At 35.1% G+C, this 22,735-nt stretch overlaps 1 protein-coding gene across 2 annotated transcripts in view; it reads right to left on the bottom strand.

Annotated features, from left to right (window-relative positions):
• Positions 1–22,735, bottom strand: part of TBC1D19 (TBC1 domain family member 19) — a 54,275-nt gene that overhangs the window by 26,883 nt on the left and 4,657 nt on the right. For both annotated transcript variants that reach the window (XM_075752361.1, XM_075752360.1), the window contains exons 2-10: positions 17,581–17,653; positions 16,783–16,828; positions 14,921–14,996; positions 6,393–6,467; positions 5,368–5,431; positions 4,412–4,458; positions 2,133–2,243; positions 1,227–1,299; positions 409–447 (exon numbers count right to left, since the gene is read on the bottom strand). In XM_075752361.1, coding sequence (XP_075608476.1) covers positions 409–447; positions 1,227–1,299; positions 2,133–2,243; positions 4,412–4,458; positions 5,368–5,431; positions 6,393–6,467; positions 14,921–14,996; positions 16,783–16,828; positions 17,581–17,653 — 604 coding nt within the window. The remainder of the gene's footprint in view (positions 1–408; positions 448–1,226; positions 1,300–2,132; positions 2,244–4,411; positions 4,459–5,367; positions 5,432–6,392; positions 6,468–14,920; positions 14,997–16,782; positions 16,829–17,580; positions 17,654–22,735) is intronic.

Consider the following 22,735-nt stretch of genomic DNA (forward strand, 5'->3'; position numbering starts at 1 on the left):
GTTCTGACGCACAGGCGTAAACCCCATTACACTAATGAGAACTGTGTGTGCAGAGAAGGGAGTCCAGAGTCTTTTGATTTTAAAATGAAATTCAGTAGTGGCATAAGTTAAGTTATCACCAAAAAGTTATGTCTATATGCTTCCTATTTCATTCTTAATGAAATATCTGTGGAGCTATTTATCTGGTAGCTACTGGTAGACTGCAAATGCTTGCTTTTCTGTCTCTGTCTAAATTACAATGGTATTACTGGCTGTCTCTGTCTAAATTACGATGGTATTAGATGAGCGCAAAGCACAGTCAGTGTCTAAATTGTTAAAATTCTAAAAGGTACACGTAATTGAGATAGACTTTTACTAAATGTTTTCCTAACTACTCACAGTTTATTATAAATGAAAACAGATACATACCTTTCTGTCCAACACGTACATGTTCATTTTCAAAGAACTCTAGAAAATAAATAAATAGGAAAGAATGGCAAAAAAAAAAGATACTGCAGCTAGTAATATATTTTGATTTTTACTACACACCACTACATTCAGCTGATTTTTACTGCTAACATCACTAAAAATTAACTTGTATCAGCATCAATGTTCTTTTTCAAAAACTAAGAAGAAATAATACTATAGAATTTTTTCTTGTCTGAAGGACACAAATACCAAAGTAGCACTATACTGCATGAACCCAGACTTTCAATAAGGTAAGTTTCCATTTAAAAAGAAGAGTCACTTGATATTATAATGTTTTCCACTTTTATATGGAAAGACCATTTTAAAACCTGTTTCTACAGGAATAAATGCATACACAGAAACACAACAGAAATTATGCACTATTTAAGCTACTGAATACATGGATATTTTCTGTAATCTTTTCTTAGAGATTCTTGTACATATGCCTATCTGTTAGTTGGCTTAGCGTTTATTGATATTTTCTGTATTTTTGGAGATAGGCAATTTTTTCCTCTAGATCCTGAAGTATTCAAACATACTGAAATTAACATATTTTCTATTTAAGGTGATGATTCTAAATCTTCTCCAAAGCTGACCCTTCATATTTGCAATGGTCTCTATTATTAGCTCTATTTTACTAAGAAAATCACTACAATCATAGTTACACAACAAATATTTATGGTTTATTATGGAAAAAAATACACAATGTACTTGATAACTGCAAAGTATTCTACTCATTAGTGTTCTATTTAAGTGACTGAAGCACAGCGTTAGCTAACCAGGAGGCACTTGTGCTGAATCATCAATACCCAGTTGTCCTATATTTAAGCCTAGTTCACTGAAGTCTTCTTTCTGAAAAGAAACAAAACCATAAAACAGTAATTAACAATGTTTAATTCTCTAAATTACTAGAGATTTCTTCTGAAAGGCTTAATACAAATATTTTCCAAACCAATCATAGTTCTTTTAAATGCACATATATGGAATATGAGCTCAGGTTTTTAAAGAGAAGAATCTCACATCAATTCTTACTCTAGTCGTAGTTATAAGGCCCAGTTTTCATGTCAGCTATGAGTTACAGCTATGGATGTAATGAAGTGGTGAATGAAAGACTAGGTTAAGGATATCTAATTCCCAGCTCTTTCCCAACCTAGGTACAAGCATAAAATCCTCAAGAGACTTATCAGTGAAGCATTAAACAGAGCTCTCCTACTTTCCCATTATAATGCTAGTACCCAAGCATTTCCTTTCATTTACAATCTGACAATAAAGGGATTTAGAGTTACTTTGAGAAGAAAATTAGAAGCTAACTGGTTGTCAGGATACTGGTCTTGTACAGCATCAAATAAAACTGTAGAATTAAGATAAACTACATAATTAAAGTTTTCTTGTACAGAAAAAAGTGAAAAACATGTACAGAAGTATATTTCTAGCACAAATCAAAGCTGTGTGGCATAAAATGAAAACTACTGGCAGATAATTTACTGTTTATGTTTTACATTTAGAAATGTCTTTTCATAAAACTTCTTTTATGCTCTGTGTTTTAGCTACATATTTAATTTATTTTCATTTTCAAAAGGAGAAACGTATCATGATATTAATATTCTTTACTGTTTAGAATCTTATTCATTAGCAAGGCAAAATAATTCTTACAGAAACCTATTGTAAGAAAAAAATATACTTACGAGTTCTGGAATATCTTTAACTTTTAGAGGAACCTGAATTAGCCCCAGATGATTTCTGAAACTTGGCTGTTCTCCATTTTCATAATTTGGGTTTCGAAGATTCATCAGTACCTTAAAAATGGTAGCTCCTCTGTCATTCCTTGCATATATTCAGCAATTTACATTCAGAAATCTTCTTATCATCATCAGTATTACAAACAGAACGTTCAGCATAAAACCATTTCCTACAACTATCATATATATAGGCCCAAATTATCCAATTACATCTCAACATTTTCAAAATCAAAAAGAAGCCAAATCTTTAAGGAAGGAAACATATTCTACTTTGAAAAATAAGCTCAAATTATGAAAAAAAAAAGACATTATTTTTGATATATGGGATTAAGTGCTGGCTACATAGTAATGTGTTGATTAAAATTCACTTCCTCATCAAAGCCATTCGAACGCCAAGAGTAATTTCTGATAGCTACAATATCCAGGATATTCTTCAGTATTACTTTTTTCTGAAAGAATTTTTATCCATATCCTTACATTGACAATCCTAGGTAGCTTTCAATCAAAGTGCTACATAATTTGCTACTTAAGTAATTTCTTACTAAATAACTATACATCAAAATATCTTTTCTTTAAGAACAAAAAATAAATTACAGAATTGAAAACCTAAAGTAAGGATAAAATTTAAGAGGCAAGGAATCACAATGTCAAGATAAGTAACTTGAATCTATAAAGGAATTTACAGCCTCTTACATACTGTTATTCCATGGGTATAGATTTTGATGTTATAATGTTGAGCTGGCAAGGATTCTTTCCAAGATGAGTTTCAAGCTCTTATGAAATTCTTCCACAACATCCTATAGCTCTACAATTCTCAGTCTTATAAGTATTCTTATACCATATAAACTCACTTTCAGACTCATAAATTAAAAGATTAATGCAAGAAACTGCAAGCTCTGGAAACAAACAGTATAAAAGAAGAGTGACCTTGAGGGTCACTGGATAAAGCTAAAATGAAGATGGATTTGTTTACAGATTTGAGAATAAATACAAACTTGGCTGTGATGGAAAACAGAATAAATTTAAAATTTCCAATATTATTATCACTAACTGAAAAAGAGAATGTCTTTAGAAATGTAATAAAATGGATAAAAAAGTTTATTGTTGGATTCAGAAATGCATTCACAATTCATAACCATGAAACAGTTTACGCTTAAGTCAGAAATACGATAAATCTCCTCTATTACTACAAACTATTCCACTAAACTTGCACTGAATCACATCAAAATATTAATACATTAATTCTGACCGATAATTCAGTATTAGACTTCTAAGTTTTATTCTGTAAATTAGGAGTCCATCCGGAACAGACTGCCCAGAGAGGTTGTGGAGTCTCCTTCTCTGGAGATACTCAAAACCCGCCTGGACACCATCCTGTGCAACATGCTCTGAAGTGATCCTGCTCTAGCAGTGGGGTTGGACTAGATGATCTCTACAGGTCCCTTCCAACTCCTACCATTCTGTGAATCGGTGAATCTTAATTCTAGAGTTCTACACTGTTGTCATGCTCTAGACAATTTGTTTCCTGTATAACTCACAGGATATACAGATACTGATTTTTTCATTTTTATTTTCAATCACATTTTAATCCAAAATGTCCTACTATATCACCATTAAGTTCACTGTCATCAACGTTTGTTGTCCATTGTCCACACCTATTCTAGGCACAGCTGGTAAAGCAAGTTCTGTTTTTCTGAGATGTTCTGTGCTTGAACCATACAAAATTATGAGTAATACTGTCATTTTTGAAATGAATCTTTCAAAGATTCAGCAGTCACCTTTTTTCAATGGTTTGGTTTGATTATAGACAGAAGCCTCCAACTTTGCAGCTTTCAACTGCATACAGGTCTACGATCTACCACCAAACAGTCTATCAGCTTCACATATTGCAATTTCTCGGCTTAATGTATTGCAATTTAAAATCTGAAATGATTTATTAAATCAGTTGGAGAATTGCTCTCAGAAAAAAAGTTAGCTCCAAACTGATTATTCTTTGGAGAAAGAGAAGTTTACAACAAGTACAATTTAAAGGTGAAGTTAAAAAAAAGAGACAATAGCATTTTGTTTTGTAAACAAAACATGAAGTCATAAAAAGCATGCCAAATTTCACTTGCTATAAAAGACAAATTGTTTGAAATACACTTAACAATTATTTTCCCCACTTCACATAAAAGACTATAAAGGATGCAAGTCAATGGCCGAGTCATTGTTTCATAAACGCGTACCTCAAGAAAATCTTTAGGTGCATAAACAGGCCGGAAGAGACTTAGATCTGAAATAAGATTTCAATGATGCTATGTTAAAACCAAGAGATGAAAAAGCCATGCAATTTTCCCATACCTGTAACACAATCTACCAATTTCAGCAACACATTAGAGCAAAGATTAAAATAAGGTTATCACAAATATCATGGCTACAACCACCACATATTCTCCAAGATTATGGTACTGTTAGTGTCTAATTTTTGTAAACCCCTAGTAAGTGAACAACAGTAGTCACAGGAAGCCTTTTTTACTTATTCCACGTAAATCTTTAGCTTGAACCAATCTTAGACATGGGAAAAATGTTATATTCAAAAGAGGTTTCTTTTTTTTAACAGCAGAGATTGTTGAATTAAATGTACTGCTGTCAAATAAAAAATAGGGACTAGTCATAAGCAATCCATGAAAAGTATTTGCCGTCACAGAGGTAGTACTGTGACACAAACTAGTACCTTTGAGAAATCATTTCTTTTAAGGAACTTGTCAGTTCATATCCAAGGCAGTTAGCCTTGCTCTCCTAAAGGATAATATGACTGACTATTCCATGCAAGTGTTATTTTTATGTTTTGTTAATAAAACATCTAAGCTTTATTATCCATAGTTCAGAACATTTTCTTTCTATTAGCCTGAGCTTACACTAAGAGGAGCACTGCCCTAGCTGTATAAATCTCCAAAGCACTGGAACGAGGAGTATTATACCATAACCTCTCAGTGATGATTCAGAGTTAGTACAGTAACTTGAAACAAAATAACAATGAAATGAATATGTATTTATGCATAATGACATATTGCCAATGAGAAAAAAGATTGAAATCAGTTTACCTTGAAGTGATTACATTAATCTTTGACTGATGAATAAGAGGTATGTGCTATTGTTCTGCGTACAAAAATTTAATACACGTAAATTTAGTTGACCTTACCTGGCTCATCAGTTCCCATTTCATTCCATTTATTAAGCAGTTCTTTCTGTTCACTTACAGGCCTCTGAAAGGCATAAGAAAGTAACACTGTTTTCTTTTTCTTTTTTTTTTTTTTTAACAGAATGAGTAAAAACATGCCTATTTCAAATACATAAATTAAGGTAACATTAAAAATATATTGCTCTAGCAACACAAACTTATTTTGCTTACAAATTACCCCTAGCCTGAAGGTATACTCTACTGCAGAATGTCCAAGTTCCAGTTCAAGGAAAAAAAGGAGCACATTAAATAGTTTCATGTGCTTGCTAATGAATTTTAGGCTATTTAATAGTCAGCTTCATATTACTGAAGATTTATTGCTCATTCCATAGAACTGTTGGAGTTTGTTATCAAATTCCTGTCCCTGGCAGTCATGAAAAGCAAACACAGCTGCATCCTTTATCTCATATGATGAGCCATAGAGGTTCTGCTACCTATCATAGATATATAACAGGAGAAAAACAAAGAAGAAAACATTCTAACATTATTCCCCAAACCCATGATCTTTAAAATTAAAGCCTCTAAATTAATAGAAACCAAAGAGCAGAATGAAAGACAGCCAAAATCAGCAACAAACCAGTCTCTCTCTCTCTCCTAAAGTACCAGTTCAACTATAGCTTTCTCCAATACACAAAGTATATCTATATTGTGTACAGGCTATGCAGCTAGAAGTCATATAGCAGAGCCCGCACACAAAAATGCTCTAAGAGCAATGAACATAGCAATTAGCTTTCCAACACGCTGCTCCCTCAAGAGGCTAAGTACTGCAACAGCAAAGAGGAAGATCTGCCTATAGAATTTTATATTTTCCCAATTTGAGCTGATGCACGTATTGCCACTATCCCTGAAAATTATTCTGTGTTAAAATTATTTGGATACCAGACTTGCAGCTCTTGACAACTATCTGTAAAATGAACAAGTGTGCAAGATGAGACTTAATTTCCAAAAAATATCAGTTTGGCAACAGAAAGTTAACAATACATTACCTTCTGTGCTAGTGGGATGCTGAGTTCTGTGCACATGCTGTTTAGACTTTTTAGAATTCGCTTCTCCCAGCTTCCCTAAAGCACATAAGAAATTGAATTACATGGAATTTATTTTTCCTCCGGTTGCATTTATCATGTAATAACAAGCAGCCTTTTAAGGTCATACATAAGAAAGGATAGGAAGACTCACTGACTGACATCTGCAAAAACGATAAGGGAATATTATATGCTTGCTTAAATTGAAACAATAGAGCAAACAGATTTCATCATTTACATCACAATAAAGAACCAGAAAAATGAGTTGTTCACATTTCAGATCTCCAAAAAGCATGTCTTTCACAATTACTCATTTTTGACATATGCCTAATGATCAAGCTTCCTTATATATCAACATTTAACAAGTTTTTCAAATTATTATAAGCAGGGCAATCAACTATGTACAGAGAATGCCTTCTCTACTTTGTGACCTAAAGAGAGTGCAAGTCTTTCTCCACAAAAGGTATCTTAAATGTTCTCAGAAGTTAAAAAAATTAGAAATTTTGTAATCTGTAATGCTCAGAAAAATAGTTATTCTAAAATAACGCTCAGGAAATAGTTCTCTAATCAAATAGAAAACCAGAAGTAGACAATATCTCATAGCAACTGGACAGCTTAAAGAGCAGTCAGATTCTTCCGACTACTGCATTAGAAAACTTACCACGTGGTACCTCATCCGTGGATAATTCCTCTGAAGCTAATGCCAACTAGTATTGACTTTCTAGTCAACTGACTTAGGATTTTGCTTCCGTGATTACAGCAGCACTGTTGGGTTTTATATTTAATTTAGTTTTCTGTGGATGATGAGTCAGACCCAGATCAAATGAATGCAAAGACTCCTCTTAATGTCATTTAACTCTATTTATTATTTGTAATTTGCTCTAGACACAAACTGTACAACTGTTAGTTACTGTCTGACCACACGTTCTTCAAACTTAAAGTTCTGTTCAAAAGAGACTGCAGTTTATTAGACAGGAAGCAAATGGAAGGAAGGGCAGATGTTCAAATGTTCAGTTAAAAAAATAAAAATTATATTTTGTCTATAATTGTTTCATTTTAGCTTCCATTGAAAAGATCTTCTCATGACTTTCCATCAAATGAAATAGCTATCTTTCACCAGAAATTTCTTCTCACAATCAAGTCATCCTTTCACCTTCTCTTGCATAAACAAAAACAGACCATAAGGAATGTTTTCTAAATTGCAGCATTCTGTATAATATTTTTATTTAACTGTATTATCATATTCAAATGCCTTCCAAATGCTCCAGTTACATAACACCATGCCACAAACTGGTTATTCTCTCAGAGGAGTGGTGTGGTGCATTTACTGTACTCTATTTTGCTGAGAAGTGTGGGTTTGCTGCTGGAAGAAATGAGAAGCGAGAAAGCACAAAGACTACTAAGCCATATAGGATAATAAAGTGGAAACAATACAGAAGTGTTAGTAGCAGTTTAGAAAACAAAGTGAAATCATCAAGATCAATCATAGAATCACAGAACACCAGGTTGGTAGGGATCTCAAGGATCACCTGGTCCAACCTTTGTTGGCAAAAGCACCGTCTAGACAAAATGGCCCAGCAGTCCATCCAGCCAAATCTTAAAACTGTCCAATTTGGGGAATCCACCACCTCCCTGGTGAGATTATTCCAATGGCTGATTATTCTCATTGTGAAAAATTTTCCTCTAGACTCCAACCGGAATCTCTCCAGGAGTAGCTTGCACCCGCTACCTCTTGTCTTTTCCATGTGACTCCTTGTAAAAAGGGAGTCTCCATCTTCTTTGTAGCCACCCTTTAAATACCGGAACAGGGTGATAAGGTCTCCCCATAGCCTTCTTTTCTCAAGGCTGAACAAACCCAGCTCTCTCAGCCTTTCCTCATAGGGCAGGCTTCCCCACCCTTTGATCATCTTTGTGGCCCTTTTCTCGACCTCCTCCAGCCTGTCCACATCTTTTTTGTATAGTGGGGACCAAAACCAAACACAGTATTCCAGGTGTGGCCTGACAAGTGCTGAGTAGAGTGGAATAATGACTTCTTTATCTCTGCTGGTGATGCCCTTGTTGATGCAACCCAGCATCCCGTTGGCTTTCTTTGCCACTGCAGCATGCTGTTCACTCATATTGAGCTTGTTGTCCACCAGGACCCCCAGGTTCCTTTCCACAGAGCTGCTTCCCAGCCAGGTAGATCCCAACCTGTGCTGCAGTCCTGGATTACATTTTCACAGATGTAAAACCTGACATTTGTCTGTTGAACTTCCTAAGGTTCTTGTTAGCCCACTCTTCCAGCCTATCCAGGTCTTCCTGCAGGTGGCTCTCCCTTCCAGTGTCCCCTGCCCCATTCAGTTTGGTATCATCATCAGACTTCATCAGGGTACATGTGATCACATCAAAATTAAGGGAAAGAAAGAAAAAACAAACCACACACAGATACACTCCAAGATATAAAAGCTACAAAAGAAGCACAGAGGAGGCAAATGGAGGAAGAGGCTTTGCAAGACCAAGAACCAGCTCATTCCAAGGAGCAGCAGAGGTCGATACTCTTGGTGTGACTGACAACTACCAGACCAGACATTAACCCACTTACTGTGTTGGGGATACAATATGTTAGTAATAAATCACTTCTGGATACTCATAAACTGTGCCATAATTCAGCCTTCAAGACTCTGCTCAGTAACTATGTTCAAATAAAAGCAACTAAGTAAAAAAAAAAAAAAAAATGAGGGTTACATAGCCTCTCCAAACAAGGTGCCCTCCCCTCTCCCCAGGACAGCGGAGTTACCTGCAGTGAGCAGAAACAGAATGCAGTGTCCTCGACTGAAATAAAAGCCAGAGGCAGAGTTCATGAAGTCATTTAATTGATGGGAACAATAAATTTTCCAAGACGATTGCTCTAATTTTATGAAGAAATTTAACACTAAGAAAACACGTTGCTGGGATTGCTATGGTTACAATGATAACCTTCAGTAAAATAGCTGAAACTGAGGAAGGCAGTACTGCAACTCACAATTTCAAACATGTCTGTTACAAATCAGATTTATCTTATCCTGTAGCAAAGTCATTTATAAACTTTCACTGCAGTTAAATGAACCTGAGTGAACAACAAATAAACTAAACAGAAAAATGTCACAACTGCATGAACTAGCCAGGATTAGTTACAGTTTTTTCCACAAAAATGAATCCTAAAATTCTTTCTTCTAGAAGACCAGACAAAAATGTGATTCTTTCAGAGTGTACCTAATAAGACCTACTCTGCAGGTAGAATTCAACGTGTCTGGACACAGATTTCATTTGGTACATTTTCTCTAACCAAAATCTGTGAACTTCGAAAAGAAGAGAAACATAGAAACTATGTTGGCACTGCTCTCGTTCTGATGGTCATGAACTTTTCATTTGGCCTCTGATAAGAGGTGTAACTTAATTTAGGACACAAGGAATCACATCAATACATGATCTAAAAGAGATGTGAATATCCCCTATTTCAACTTCTGTAACAAGAAACAAAAATTCCTTTGGGAATAATAAAAATGTTATCAAAGTTTTTCCACTTTCATACTATTCAACGAAAACACCGTTTTTTTAAATCAACTATTGTAGCACTCAAGTCTATTTTCTCAAAGAGATTTAGAAACTAGGAAAGGCGAATTGTCCACTGAAGGAAGACGTTTTAAGCAGATCTTCAGCAGTCACAGCATTAGAGTATGTAGTATTGTCACTTTAATTTTTTCAGAGTCCACTAGTCCGTTTCAAGAAAGAAAATTAATAATTTAGCTGTTTTTTCTTCTTTAGGGACTATTTAACTCCTCTGGGAGAAATTAGGATATTGATAAGAATCTCTATTACACTTTAGAAAGTTCCTAGTACCCATGCTCCTATTGAAATCAATTGTAATGTTACTCATATTTTGAATAGGACTGGAGAGTGCTCTAGCTCATAACTATAAACCTACAGGTCAGAATGCTGTTTTGATTGTGTGTCAGTATAGCATGTACAACATGGGCAATCAGGTCTTAGCTGGGCAAAAAACATACCAGAATATCAATAGCAAATATAACAATGTACTTCAAGGTGATTTTCTAATCAAGTCTGTTGTTTATGTATGGCCTTTGTTCAAAATGCAAAATCTGAAAATGAGCCAAGAGGAACATAGGAAAATTCAAGTCCTGGGAGGAAAGGATTTGCTTTAGCAAAGCACCACATCAGTAAGATCTTCACAGATTTGGCTAGAAGCATTGAGGTAAAGAATTTAACGAAGCAAGGGGCAAATTGGTTAAAATACAGACAATCATGGTCTTCTATCTTCCTGGAAGTCTGAAGATCAGCCCACCAGAGAACAATTTATCTTTTCAGGTCCTTGTATTTTTAGATAACCAGCTGATGCTACTCAAGTAGAACACACTGAATTACACTTAAGATTTGCTGAAGTAGTATATCAGAACTCTCATTTTTATGAATGCACTCCAGTACTCTAGTTTTAAGAGCTGCCCTGCCTTCAGGAAGGTATTGCAAAAGATCATCCAGAGTTATGTTTCTGACTGCACAGATTTCAGACAAACCTATCCATTTTTTTCATTAGAGACAAATTTAGAAATAATGGAACAAAATTTAAAGAAGATCAAGCAAAAATAAGTATTATTAACTCAAACAACAAGGGTTCTCCAGTCAGTAAAGTATCTCAGATTTCTTTGCAGATAGCTAGTTAACTTAATGTTGCCTCCCTCTGGAAAGCAACACCTTTCCCACTCCTATTATGAAAAGCTCCTTTCCTGTTTTCTTACTCCTTATGCTTTGTAACTGGATGATGTGGCATCAATTCTTATCCAACTATCTCCTCCTTAAGTTTACGTGTTTAACATTTCTCTCAAAACCCAGGAACAAGCTCCTAGCTTACAGCTAAAAACAGGAAAAAGGACCTGTATGAATTAAAGCAAAGCAATGCAAATTTATGAATTTTATATTATGGAACTATCATGATAAGAGTTCTTTTTGAGATTTACAGTGTTTGGTTTGTTGTGACCTTTGTAAAATCTACATATGACACAATTAAAAGACAGCTTCATGGCAGGTATCAGACTGTGGAAACACTTCCTAACATATCCTTGGACTCAGCTTCTTACGCTTCTCTAGCTCTTTTTGCTCTTATTTTTATGTTGTCCATTTCATTTCTTCATTGCTCTTCACAGTAGAGTTGTCCTAAATCTAGCAAACGTTTTCCCAGTGAACTCTGGGAGCAAAACAAACAGTTGAAGAGGTCTGCAATCATTTCACCTCATCAAAATGTAGATATGGAAATAGTCAGTACAGCAGTTCAATGGATTCAGGAATGTTTCTACTCACATCAGTCTCTGCTGGGCAGGAAACACAAATTAGCAAAGTTCAAATTTTTAATCCTAGGATCTAGTGCTAACACTTTGTCTGCATTAAGACACAGAAGTTTTTAGCATAATTCTGCTGTTTAAGAAGGCAGAAAGAGGTGAGCTATTTCACCAAGATTGTAACCAGACCAAATACCTCAGAAAACACCAGGGTTGTGAAATCACCTGATGTTTTAAAGAAAGGTCCTAAATACTGTATCTGACATTTTTCAGGAAACAAAAAACCTCAAGACCTAGGGAAAGACCTAAACAATGACAGACAAAAGCAGCTGTACCCAGTGATCTATCTCGACCCAAACACAGGACCAGCTCTCCAGCGCACACAGTAGGAAATACACACTATGTTACACTAATAGTCAAAGATATGTAAATATCAATGGCAATACTTTGTCTACACTGGACAATACCACAATTACGTGAATGATTTACAGCTTTACTACTCATTACCATTAATGCTCTATCCTTTCCTAGAAAACTGGGGGGGGGGGGGGGGTGAGGTAGTGAAGAGAATACAGTATGAAAACTTTAGTCTGCCACATAAGATGAGAAAACTGAACTAATTTGAGAAGAAAAAGGGTTAATTATGAACATTTTACTATCTACTCTAGAAAAATACTAATACAGTTTTAATCACTGATTCAGAGTCATTCCAATAACTGATATCAAAGTAAAATGGTTTTCAGTGAATATTATCCTTCTTTCCAGAATTCTGGAGTAGAGCAAAATTAATTAAGATAGAAAAAGCTAAAGAAAATGTCAACAAGCTCATAACAATGGAAACTGCATCTTGAATGGTGGCTGTGCATAATACAAATGGAAAATGACTTATATGGAAAACATTTTTCTACCAGGACAAGTTTTGTCGATAGCATCAAAATATTCTTTTCCAACTGTTGTGATGCTAAAAGACAAATAAATACCTACAGATAAAACAAAAACAGTCTCCTATCTTCAAAACATTAATTAGATTTCTGATACCTAATGGAAGTAAATTGGTAAGTTTCTACTTTCATTTCTCTCCGAAAAGGTATTAGCAACCTGTACATTTGCATTTTAGCTATTTCCAAATATTTTAAACAAACAAAATCATCAAAACACTGATGTTGTAAGCTTTTTACATCAAAAAGAGTAAAAAAATAAAACCTAGCTGTGATTCAACTGATCCAATCATGATTGTTTTCTTATGGACCTGTTACATACAGTGATAAACATGTGAGCATCTTGAAAATCAAACACACGTACCTCAGTGGTTTTAGAAAATATAATGTTAATTCCCTAACTGTGTATTTATTCTCTTTCGCAACTATCACCATTTAACAATATTTCTCTGTGAAAATGATTCATATTGAATCCTTTATTGAAGAGATGCATTTCAAGAAAGGACTTGAAAGAGGATCTACTAGTTTTGACTGGGACAGAGTTAATTTTCTTCACAGAAGCTGGTATAGTGCTGTGGTTTTGAGTTGTGACCCAAACAGCGTTGATAACATACCAATGTTTTAGCTATTGCTGAAAAATGTATACATAGCTTCAAGGTCTTTTCTGTTTCCCATGTTTCCCCACCAGCTGGGGGTGCACAAGAAGTTGGGAGGGGACACAGCTGGGACAGCTGACCCCAACTGACCAAAGGGATATTCCATATTATATGACATCATGCTCTGAATAAAAAGCTGGGAGAAAGAAGGAGGAAGGGGAGACATTATGGCATTTGTCTGCCCAAGAAACTGTTATGCATGATGAAGATGTGCTTTCTTAGAGATGGCTAAACATCTGCCTGCTGATGGGAAGTAGCGAATGAATTCCTTGTTTTGCTTTGCTGGTATGTGTAGCTTTTGCTTTACCTATTAAACTGTCTTTATCACAAGTTTTCTGACTTTTCCCCTTCTGATTCTCTCCCCCATTCTGCTGAGGGGCATCGAGCAAGTGGCTGAGCTGCCTACTAGGGTTAACCCACCCCAGAGGATATGGATGCCTAATACTCTTTGAAATAGGGCTATGAAATTTTGAAACTAGTAAAGATAGGCCTTCTCCTACTCATTCCTAAACTATTAGAAAAACAGTCCTTTCCACATAGAGCTAAAATTATTGGTTACCATAGGTATTATATACACTTTTATAAAATAATAACCATTGAAATCGGTTTAGACAAACATACACATAGATACACCTCTGTGGTTCTCACATTAGTAACTGATAAGAGTGATTATTTTCAGACAATAAATTGTGGCATTACATTTCACATCACAGAAGAAAAATTAATACAATCTTTATCCCCAAATGCTAAAGACTGAAACCCAGGACAGCAAGATAAGACTTAGTGGAATAAACAACAATATGATTGAAAAAGTAACACAATTTGTTGAATACCTTGTAAGAGAATACTGCGATATATTTCAAGGCACGGCTGAGTTAAATACAATTTTATCCTTACCTCAGATATTTTGGTTAGATCATATTCTTGAAGCATTTTTTTTTTACATTTTTATGTGGATTTTTTTATTTCTTTCAAATGGCATATATTGGTGGAAAAAATAAAACTTATGAAGCAAAAATACTTTTTTCTTGACACCAAAAATCCTCATTTAATCTTTTATAGTCCAGTTGCTCTTATTTTCCTTCAATATGCCTTAATATGTCTTAAGCTCCATAGCTCTACACTTTTCATCTTCCTTTCACATTTAACTACTAAATACATTTCTTCTTTCTGAAGATCTCGCTATCTTTGTGGCCTGTTGTCTTTCACTGCAAAACTGCCTGCCTGTTTCTCTTCAAAACACTGTTTTTGTAACTCTAAGTGAAATGGCCTATAGCTACACTTTTCTTCTTCCCAACAAAATCAAACTCTCTTCCTTGACATAATTCATATTGTCTCTATTCTTGCACATTCACCCACCTGCCACTATATCCTACTTCTTTCATGGCTGGAGAATTACTTGAGCGTTTTTTGTATGTATGTAAAATGTCACATATACACCACCATTTTTATTAACTTCGATGCAATTACAAATCTGTGTTTTTCCTAAGGTATAAAACCTAGAAATTGTACAAAAACATTATACAGAGTAAATCTCAAATAGTCTAATCGAAGATGTGATATGAACGGTAAAATTGATAACAACCAACCTGGGCTTTTCTCATATAAGCTAATGGTTCTTTCATATGCTCAGGTGGCGCTGCAGGATGACAGGGCGAAGGAAACCTTAAAGAAAGTACAGTGTATTTTAAATGTTCAGATTTTTATTTTGCTTAATTAATCCTGTATTTGTAAACCTAAACATACACTTCTTTCATGAGAGCACTAGTAAAACTGCTGTGTATGTTGATGAAGACTAAAAACAAATATTATTTTTAGAAGTATTTCTTCATCCTTTTCTGTAGACACAAACAGTGTAATTATTAATAACATTTCAACATGAGTTCTTATATTAAAAATAATACTTCCTCATAATTTCACATATTCGTAATATAAAATCAAATAATTCTATGAACAAATCAGGTATTTAAAAAGTGTATGCTCTTTACATCAAGTCATCTTTATGAGTACCTGGAACTTTTACTATCCAGGATACTATATTTTTTCAAGAGACAATATATTTTTTGAAGGATTTCCTTTTAAAAATCAATAGTGAACATGTATATACCCAAAGTAATTAGAACTTTGTGGAGTTGACCTAAGCAAAGTTAAATATCAATTCATAAACTGCATTATGCCAAAATATAAAAGCTGGAACAAAAATTAAATAACCAAACCACTAATTTATCTTCCAGTAACGTGGATAATTTCCAATGAGTTACTGCCAAACATTTTATCCAGCTTAATTTTAATTGTCTCAAATGTCTTTCAGGAAACAAAATTTACACAAAGCTTCTTTCATAGTCAGCCTGAATTTTCACTTGTTTAAATGTAGTCAATCAGTGCCTATCATATGATTTTGGGAAACTCTCCCCAAATTTCTTCCCATTTTTAACTGGTAAAGTCACCCTTGTACTTGCTGTTAATTTGTTCTGGACAACTCTGTGCCTATGTGTGAAAAGGAATCAATACTAACAGGTTTCAGCAATGCTGTTTCTTGGCTTTTCCACAGTGGTCATGAAATCATGGTATTCTTAGTTAATTTCAATTTTTCAGGGATAAATTCATTATTTTGCAGCTTATTGCCATGAACTCAAAGAAAGTATAAGCATTAGTCCAAAAGACAGGTAAATATTTTTTCCCTTGAAAAATATGATGAAGATGAATCTTTACATTTACAAGTATTTTGCTGAATCAATTCCCTTGTATGACAAAGACACACTGTTCAAAACTGGTAACTCCAATAAGCTTGTTTAAATTAGCACAAATAGATTTGCGTACACATTTCTTATTATATAGCTGCATTTATGGCTATATCTGTTATGAAATTCACCTTTCCACCTTGCCAGAATGTAAAGGCAACTTATGCTTCCCAGAAGTCTCATCCAAAGTTCACTGAACAATAATAAAAAGGGAATTTCACAAATTTCAGTGTGTTTATAACCACATCCTAAGCATGATAAGCACTGATCTGGTAAGTCTAGAGATCCAATATTTTAAAGATTTTTTTAAAAAAATCAATAGAACAAATGTGTGCGATGCCATCATAAACACCCAAAAATAATTAAAATACATTTGCAGCAACTACCTCAGCTACAGAACAATTATATTATGACTGTTGGTACCTTTGGAAGTAAACCAACAAAGACATTACTAAACTAACTAAAAAATTTGGTGATATTTGTTTCACTCATTCTTTAAAATGTACTTGCGTCCAATATTTTCCCTGGGATGAAAAAGAAAAAACACTTTAAAACAGAAAAAGCACTTTAAAAACAGAAATTAAGCAGGCACCCTTGGTATGACAGATCTTGCAGATAATAGTAACACATCATACACCTATATATACAAATGAATCAAAAGTATATCATGTGAGTAGAACTTATTAAATAAAAATACTAAATAAACTCACACATTGAGTTCACTATAAACAGCATTCTGAAGCTTCTTTTCCCAACCTGTTAAAAAAATATCCAGAAGATAACTTTAGGAATTAATACTAACGAAATATGAATCAGAGGTTGCTTCGCAGTCACTAGAGTTTTGTGTTCTGTCTCAACTCAGATCTATCTACTACACAGACAGGAACAGATCTTAACCTAATTATGACAGGAAAAGTTGCAAGTTGAGATCTGTATAGAGGTTGAATATCCTTTACTTCCATCCACTGGTCAAATAATTACAACACAGTTTTGGTTAAATAATTATATGCTATTTTTTCAAAGCCATCATATTATTAAAATAATTATAAATATTAATAGGCAAGTGTTCCTGATTATTATAAATCTTGTATCAGTTACTATCAAATCTTCACATTATAGTTACATAGTTAAATTTCCAATTTCCATTGGAAGTTGTAAACTAAGGGTAAAATTTTCAAGAATACCTCCAAGAATGCTAATTTCTGTTTTCAGAAGTGACTGAACTCTTGTATCATTCAGAATTTTCAAAAAAATTACAAGTATCTTATAAAACGATAAAATCACTTCTTTGCATAGTATGTTTTTCAAAATGCTGCAGGAATCCAGGAACTTTTTCTCTTTTAATTTTCTCGATCTCATTTAATAATCTGGAATCACTGAATGTCTGCTTCTGGCTACTGTCAGTAACAAAACACCAAAGCTGCACAAACTATTTTCATCATGTATGTCACATACGTTGTTACATAGATCTATACTATTCACAAACGTATCAATGAAGCATTACAAACCTGATGTCTTCAGAAAATCCTTAATATCTTCTTTTAGTGATTCTAGTTTAATTTCTGGTTTGTGTAGGCTAACCTAATATGAAAAATAGATAAATGAATAAATAAATAAGCATCAAGCAAGCACTAAAAAGAAAGTAAACTGTGTATTTTAGGTTATGAAATAAGAATTATACATGCTTAAGGTTACACACAAAGCAAACTGCTTCCTACTAACTTGACAATGGTAATTGCAGCCAAAAAAAATCAGCCGACTTTTTCCTCACTCGATGTCTTTGCTTTTACATCGGTGCTTAGAGCTGTATGAGGGGAAGGAGAGAGAAGAAGGGAGAGGGAGTATGCAGTGACATATATGCTTAATATTCTGAGCAAGTACCCCACATACTTAGCACAAATGCTAGACATTAAAGGATTGGTCATAAGGTACACAAGTAAATAACTAGAAGCCACTCGCTCTATTCTACACAACTGAACTGAAAACATTCCACAACTTCTCACAGTTCACCTCTTTCAGACAAGAAATGACATCTTCAAACTTCAAATAAAAACTACGGACCAAACATTCCCCACTGCAGCTGTGCAGTTCACCAGCCCTAACAGCACTGTTGACAGCATGGCATGCTTTAGGTCCATCACACACAACTAACAAACTCCACAATCCTATCATTTGCCTTATAGTTTATGCACGGAAAAGGGTATTTGCTGTGCTGCACAGCTGGCTGGAAAAGTTGGTCTAGATGAATTCACAACACAGAATTTTAAGGAAATCTTTCCATTTCCCCTAGTTGAAAGGAGGAATGGCCAATATTGCAGAGATTGATAGCATCAGCATTTCTGCTCTTATTTTAGGTCACCTTGCCATTACAGGTAAGGAAGGCTTTTATAGTTGTAAGGCTTATCAACTGCAATAGCAAAGAGACTGTAAGCATGCTTTGTGAGAAAGAAAGTTGATCATAAGCACAAACCATAAAGTGTGGTGAATCGCATAGCTCTCATGTCAAATGACAAACACGATTCCGTTCAGCACAATGATAAAAGCTGGCAAAGGATCATCGCTGAAGGCAGGGAAACAAAGATTTTCATGGGAGTTCCTGGGCAGCTCACAAAACACCCTTTTAAGCAACAGCCTCAAGGAGTAATTTATGAAGGATTCCTTCTGAACCTACTTTGATGGATATATCTGTTTTGGACTAACACGTCAGGCGGAGTTTAAATTTTTTCTGCTGCAAGGTAGTGGTTTTGTACCTCTCCTGTACGAATTTTAAATAAAGTAACATGCGTCAAACTGGGCAGATTATGCCTTACTGTTCCTCAGAAGTTCTTGCGCACACTTTTGTCAATGTTCAAATTTGTCTTCTGGGTTAAATATGGCCAATTTTAATCCCAAGGTCCAGGCATGTTTACCTGTGGGGCCTGATACACATGCTTTAAAGTCCTTTTTACATATGCAAAAAATCCCTCACAAATACAACTCATTGTCAGATGATGAATCACAACACAAAAAAAAGCTTTACAATCTACTAGAAGGTGGGTTCGTTGTCCTGACACTGTAAACAGTGCAAGAAGTGACAAAAGTGCAATCAGGAGAATAGAATTTTAAATCTCTGATGTTTACACATCTGTAAAATTTGTGAGCTCTTGGCTCACTGAAGAAGGTCGGACACTCATATTGACAATGCTTTTTTTTTTTCTTGTGGTTTCCTGAAAATTCTGGAAATTGATACAGCATATTGCATTAGAGGGGATAATGGAGTTCAGTCCACACAGATGACTTCCCGTTTTCCCTGTCAGGCCAAAAGACACAACAGAGGACTTTCTTGTAAACTGCTGCTCCCAACAGAGCCTGTTCCCCAGCTGCAGAACAAAAAAACAGTGATTCTCTTGTATGCAGCAGGGTGGCAGTCAAAAAGGAAGCAGGACAGCACTTTGGGGAAAACTCTCCGAGGATTACATTAGTGCATTGATCTCCATCAGTTACCTTCACCTCTTCATGCCCATCTATTCAGTCAAGTTCTGTTTCACTATTCCTAGCCCTGCTGCAGCAAATATTCCTATGCTAATCTTTAATTTATCAAAACTTTTATTTTTAGCCTGTTTCCTGTGACCTTTTCCTTTTCTTGACTGTAAAATGCCCTACTGAGGCAAATTTTCATATAAGAAACATGAAAATACACACACACACCCCCAAATTATGGGGGCGCTTCTGTCCCCACTCTTGTCATTTCGGGATGCAATTGCCAAAGCCTCCTCCCATTTCTACTTTTCCTTTTGTTTACTTCTGGATTGTGATCGATACATTCCTACAGTGCTATGCAGAGCTACAGAGCCACAGAACTGTTACTGTTAAGGACTCCTTGCATACTGGATTGTTGATCAGTTTTCAAATCGGAAATTAGACACCTGAAAGGGAAGAATCTGGCAGACAGTCCAGCTAGCAGCTGCAGCCAGTTCTAACACAGAACACCATAGCCTACTCTGTGTAATATAAACAAATAAGAAAATACTTCTTTTGGTAGGAGAAAGGAAATCCCTTCAGAATTGCTTTGCCGTAACTTAACAGAATGGTACCTCTTTGGAATTTACACAGGTGTTTATAGGCACTAAATTGAGAAGTCAAGGAGACTTACCAGAGCTGATGTTCCAAAATTACTAGACCAGGTCTCCCGCATACTTTTATTTTCCCTTTGGACTAACTAGTCTAACTTATTTCTGTGTTGCATTACTTGCAAAAAACATTCAGGTATTTTGGTAGGGTTTGTTTGTTGTAAACTGGTTGATACAATGTACTGCCTAAGTATCATTTGCATTTCAATGAAAAACATGTTGACAAAATTTTATTTCTATAAAAAGCGTTACTACAATTTACACTGATAAAAATGCCTGGCTAGGGTTTATTGGAAAAAAAAGACCTTGATGAAATTCATACTGATGAACTGAATTAATTCCTGCATGAACAAAATACAGCATATACCCAGGTAGAACTACGGTTTCAATACACACTTGATGAACAAGTATCGTGCTTTAAAAAAAAGAAAATAAAAATCTAGTACTATCAGGAGGCCATCAGAAGCAGAGTAAAGGAGAGCGCACAGTACAGGGGAACAACCCATGAAGGCAAAGAGTGACAGCCAGACTAGGAAAGAAATCACCCTATTCAGAGGCTCAGTCAGGCCAAGACAGAGTCCTGAAAGGAGACAGGGATGAAGACAGCATAATTCAGCAAGCAATAACAAATTATTTTTATTAAAAGTTAATGCCTCAAGTTTCTCTTAAGTAACTGGCATTGCGCACATTCTTATGGATGGACCACCCGGGTTCAGGCATTGGGTGTCCACATTTATCTAAAGCCTCAGTCAACTTCTTGCAAATCAAGAAGCAGTTGGCTGTTAGACATTCCTTCATAAAACAAGCTATCATTACAGCATTTCTTGGCACCCCCTTGTCCTTCAGCTGTACAGGAGAGAAAGGATAGTTTTGGGACTTTAAAAATTTTGCCAAGCCTTCTGAAAGGTGGCTAAGGTACCACTAACAATCCTTTGTATTTATGCTCTGTGCACATCTTTGGCTTTGGTAAGGTATCCCGCTGAGATCTGGCAGTCACTATCATAAGTGATACTCTAAATGGACTACACTTTCTGTACTTGGATGCCAAGTAGGAAGAAAATCCAGACACTCAACATTGATCGAGCTGAAAGCAAGCAAAAGGATAGCAAAGAGCTAGTTGGAAAAAAATGGTGGGTACAGTAAATTGATTTGTAGACCAAGTGAACAAATCTATTTGCAAATTAGCATCTAAATTTGGAAATGGCATTTGGTCATCATGACTGGAGCAGCATTGATCATGCAAGAGGACAGATGAGCCATCAAGGCACAGCACTTGAAGTATAGGAAAATAGCTAGAGGACCAGCAACATACTATAAAGAGAAGGCTTGACAGAACAAAGTGTTCCAGCATAACTCCTGCGTTAAACTATTTCTTTTCTCAACAAGAATAAACACTGCAGAGAAGTGATCCAACTATACTGAAATGTAGAACCGCATCAGGTGAACACATACTTTTATCCTGCTGCAAACAGTTCTGCAAATAACTTCACACTATCTAAATATTTTTACAGGCTATCCAACATAATTTCTCTTCAAAACCTTTTTGTTTTAGACAAATACGCTCACTTTCAGAGCATTTATTACTGTTCATTATGATTTTGCACAAGTGGACAATGGTTTTAGCTTTTATTGCTATTATTTCCCAAATTACAATAAAGCACGCTACCCCAAATATAGTCCAACTTTAGCAGAAGTAAATTTAACGAAAGCTAATAAATATTCACTTTCTCTCACATGCTCCATTCTGCCATAACTAGATTTTATCAGGATCAAGACAACTTGTTAAAAACCACTTCAAGTACAACCACAACAATTTCAATGTAAACACTCTCTAAACGCTTAAAATCCCACAAATTTAAGGGAGTGACCTTGGTTTTGGTTTATATGTTTCTGTAACAGAAAGAGGAATCATTCTGAGCATAACTAAAGAAATCTCAGTAAGCATAAAAGCCTAATTATATTGACAATTTTCCAACCCATCTACATTTCTACAGCAATTACGCTAAGGGAAGCAGTATTGTGAATTTTCTTATACAAGTAAAAATAACCTAGCAGTTGAAACAGAGAGCTTCAGTTAGGCTCATACAGGAATGAACAGCTTCAAATGTTATGTTCTCCCACAGGATACATTTTTAATAATGTAATTCCGATGTTTTGATAAATTTTCTAGGTCTTATTTGAATACAAAATTAGCGTTGCAAACAAAATACACACATGCAAGGTAAAACATACGATCTACATTACTAAAAAAAATCTGTGAATCAAGCTTGTACTGCTTTTAAACTCCATAATCTGTTCAACACATTCACAACTGCATTCAATTTAAAAGTCACTGCACTGCAAATGTTACTGCTGAACCAGTTAAACCAAAGTATAAACTCTATCAGGAGGGGATAGTAAGCCCTTTGTTAAATACAACGCACAAAAAGGAATCATTAATTATCTATGATGACTCATGAGTCTACGTTTATTTTCTAAGTTTTATTAAATAAATGCTACGTTTCACAGAAACATTCTCCTTCTTAATTTGATCTTTTACTTAAGTAGGGATCAG

This window comes from Balearica regulorum, chromosome 4 (assembly GCF_011004875.1).
Source record: "Balearica regulorum gibbericeps isolate bBalReg1 chromosome 4, bBalReg1.pri, whole genome shotgun sequence".
Taxonomy (NCBI): domain Eukaryota; kingdom Metazoa; phylum Chordata; class Aves; order Gruiformes; family Gruidae; genus Balearica; species Balearica regulorum.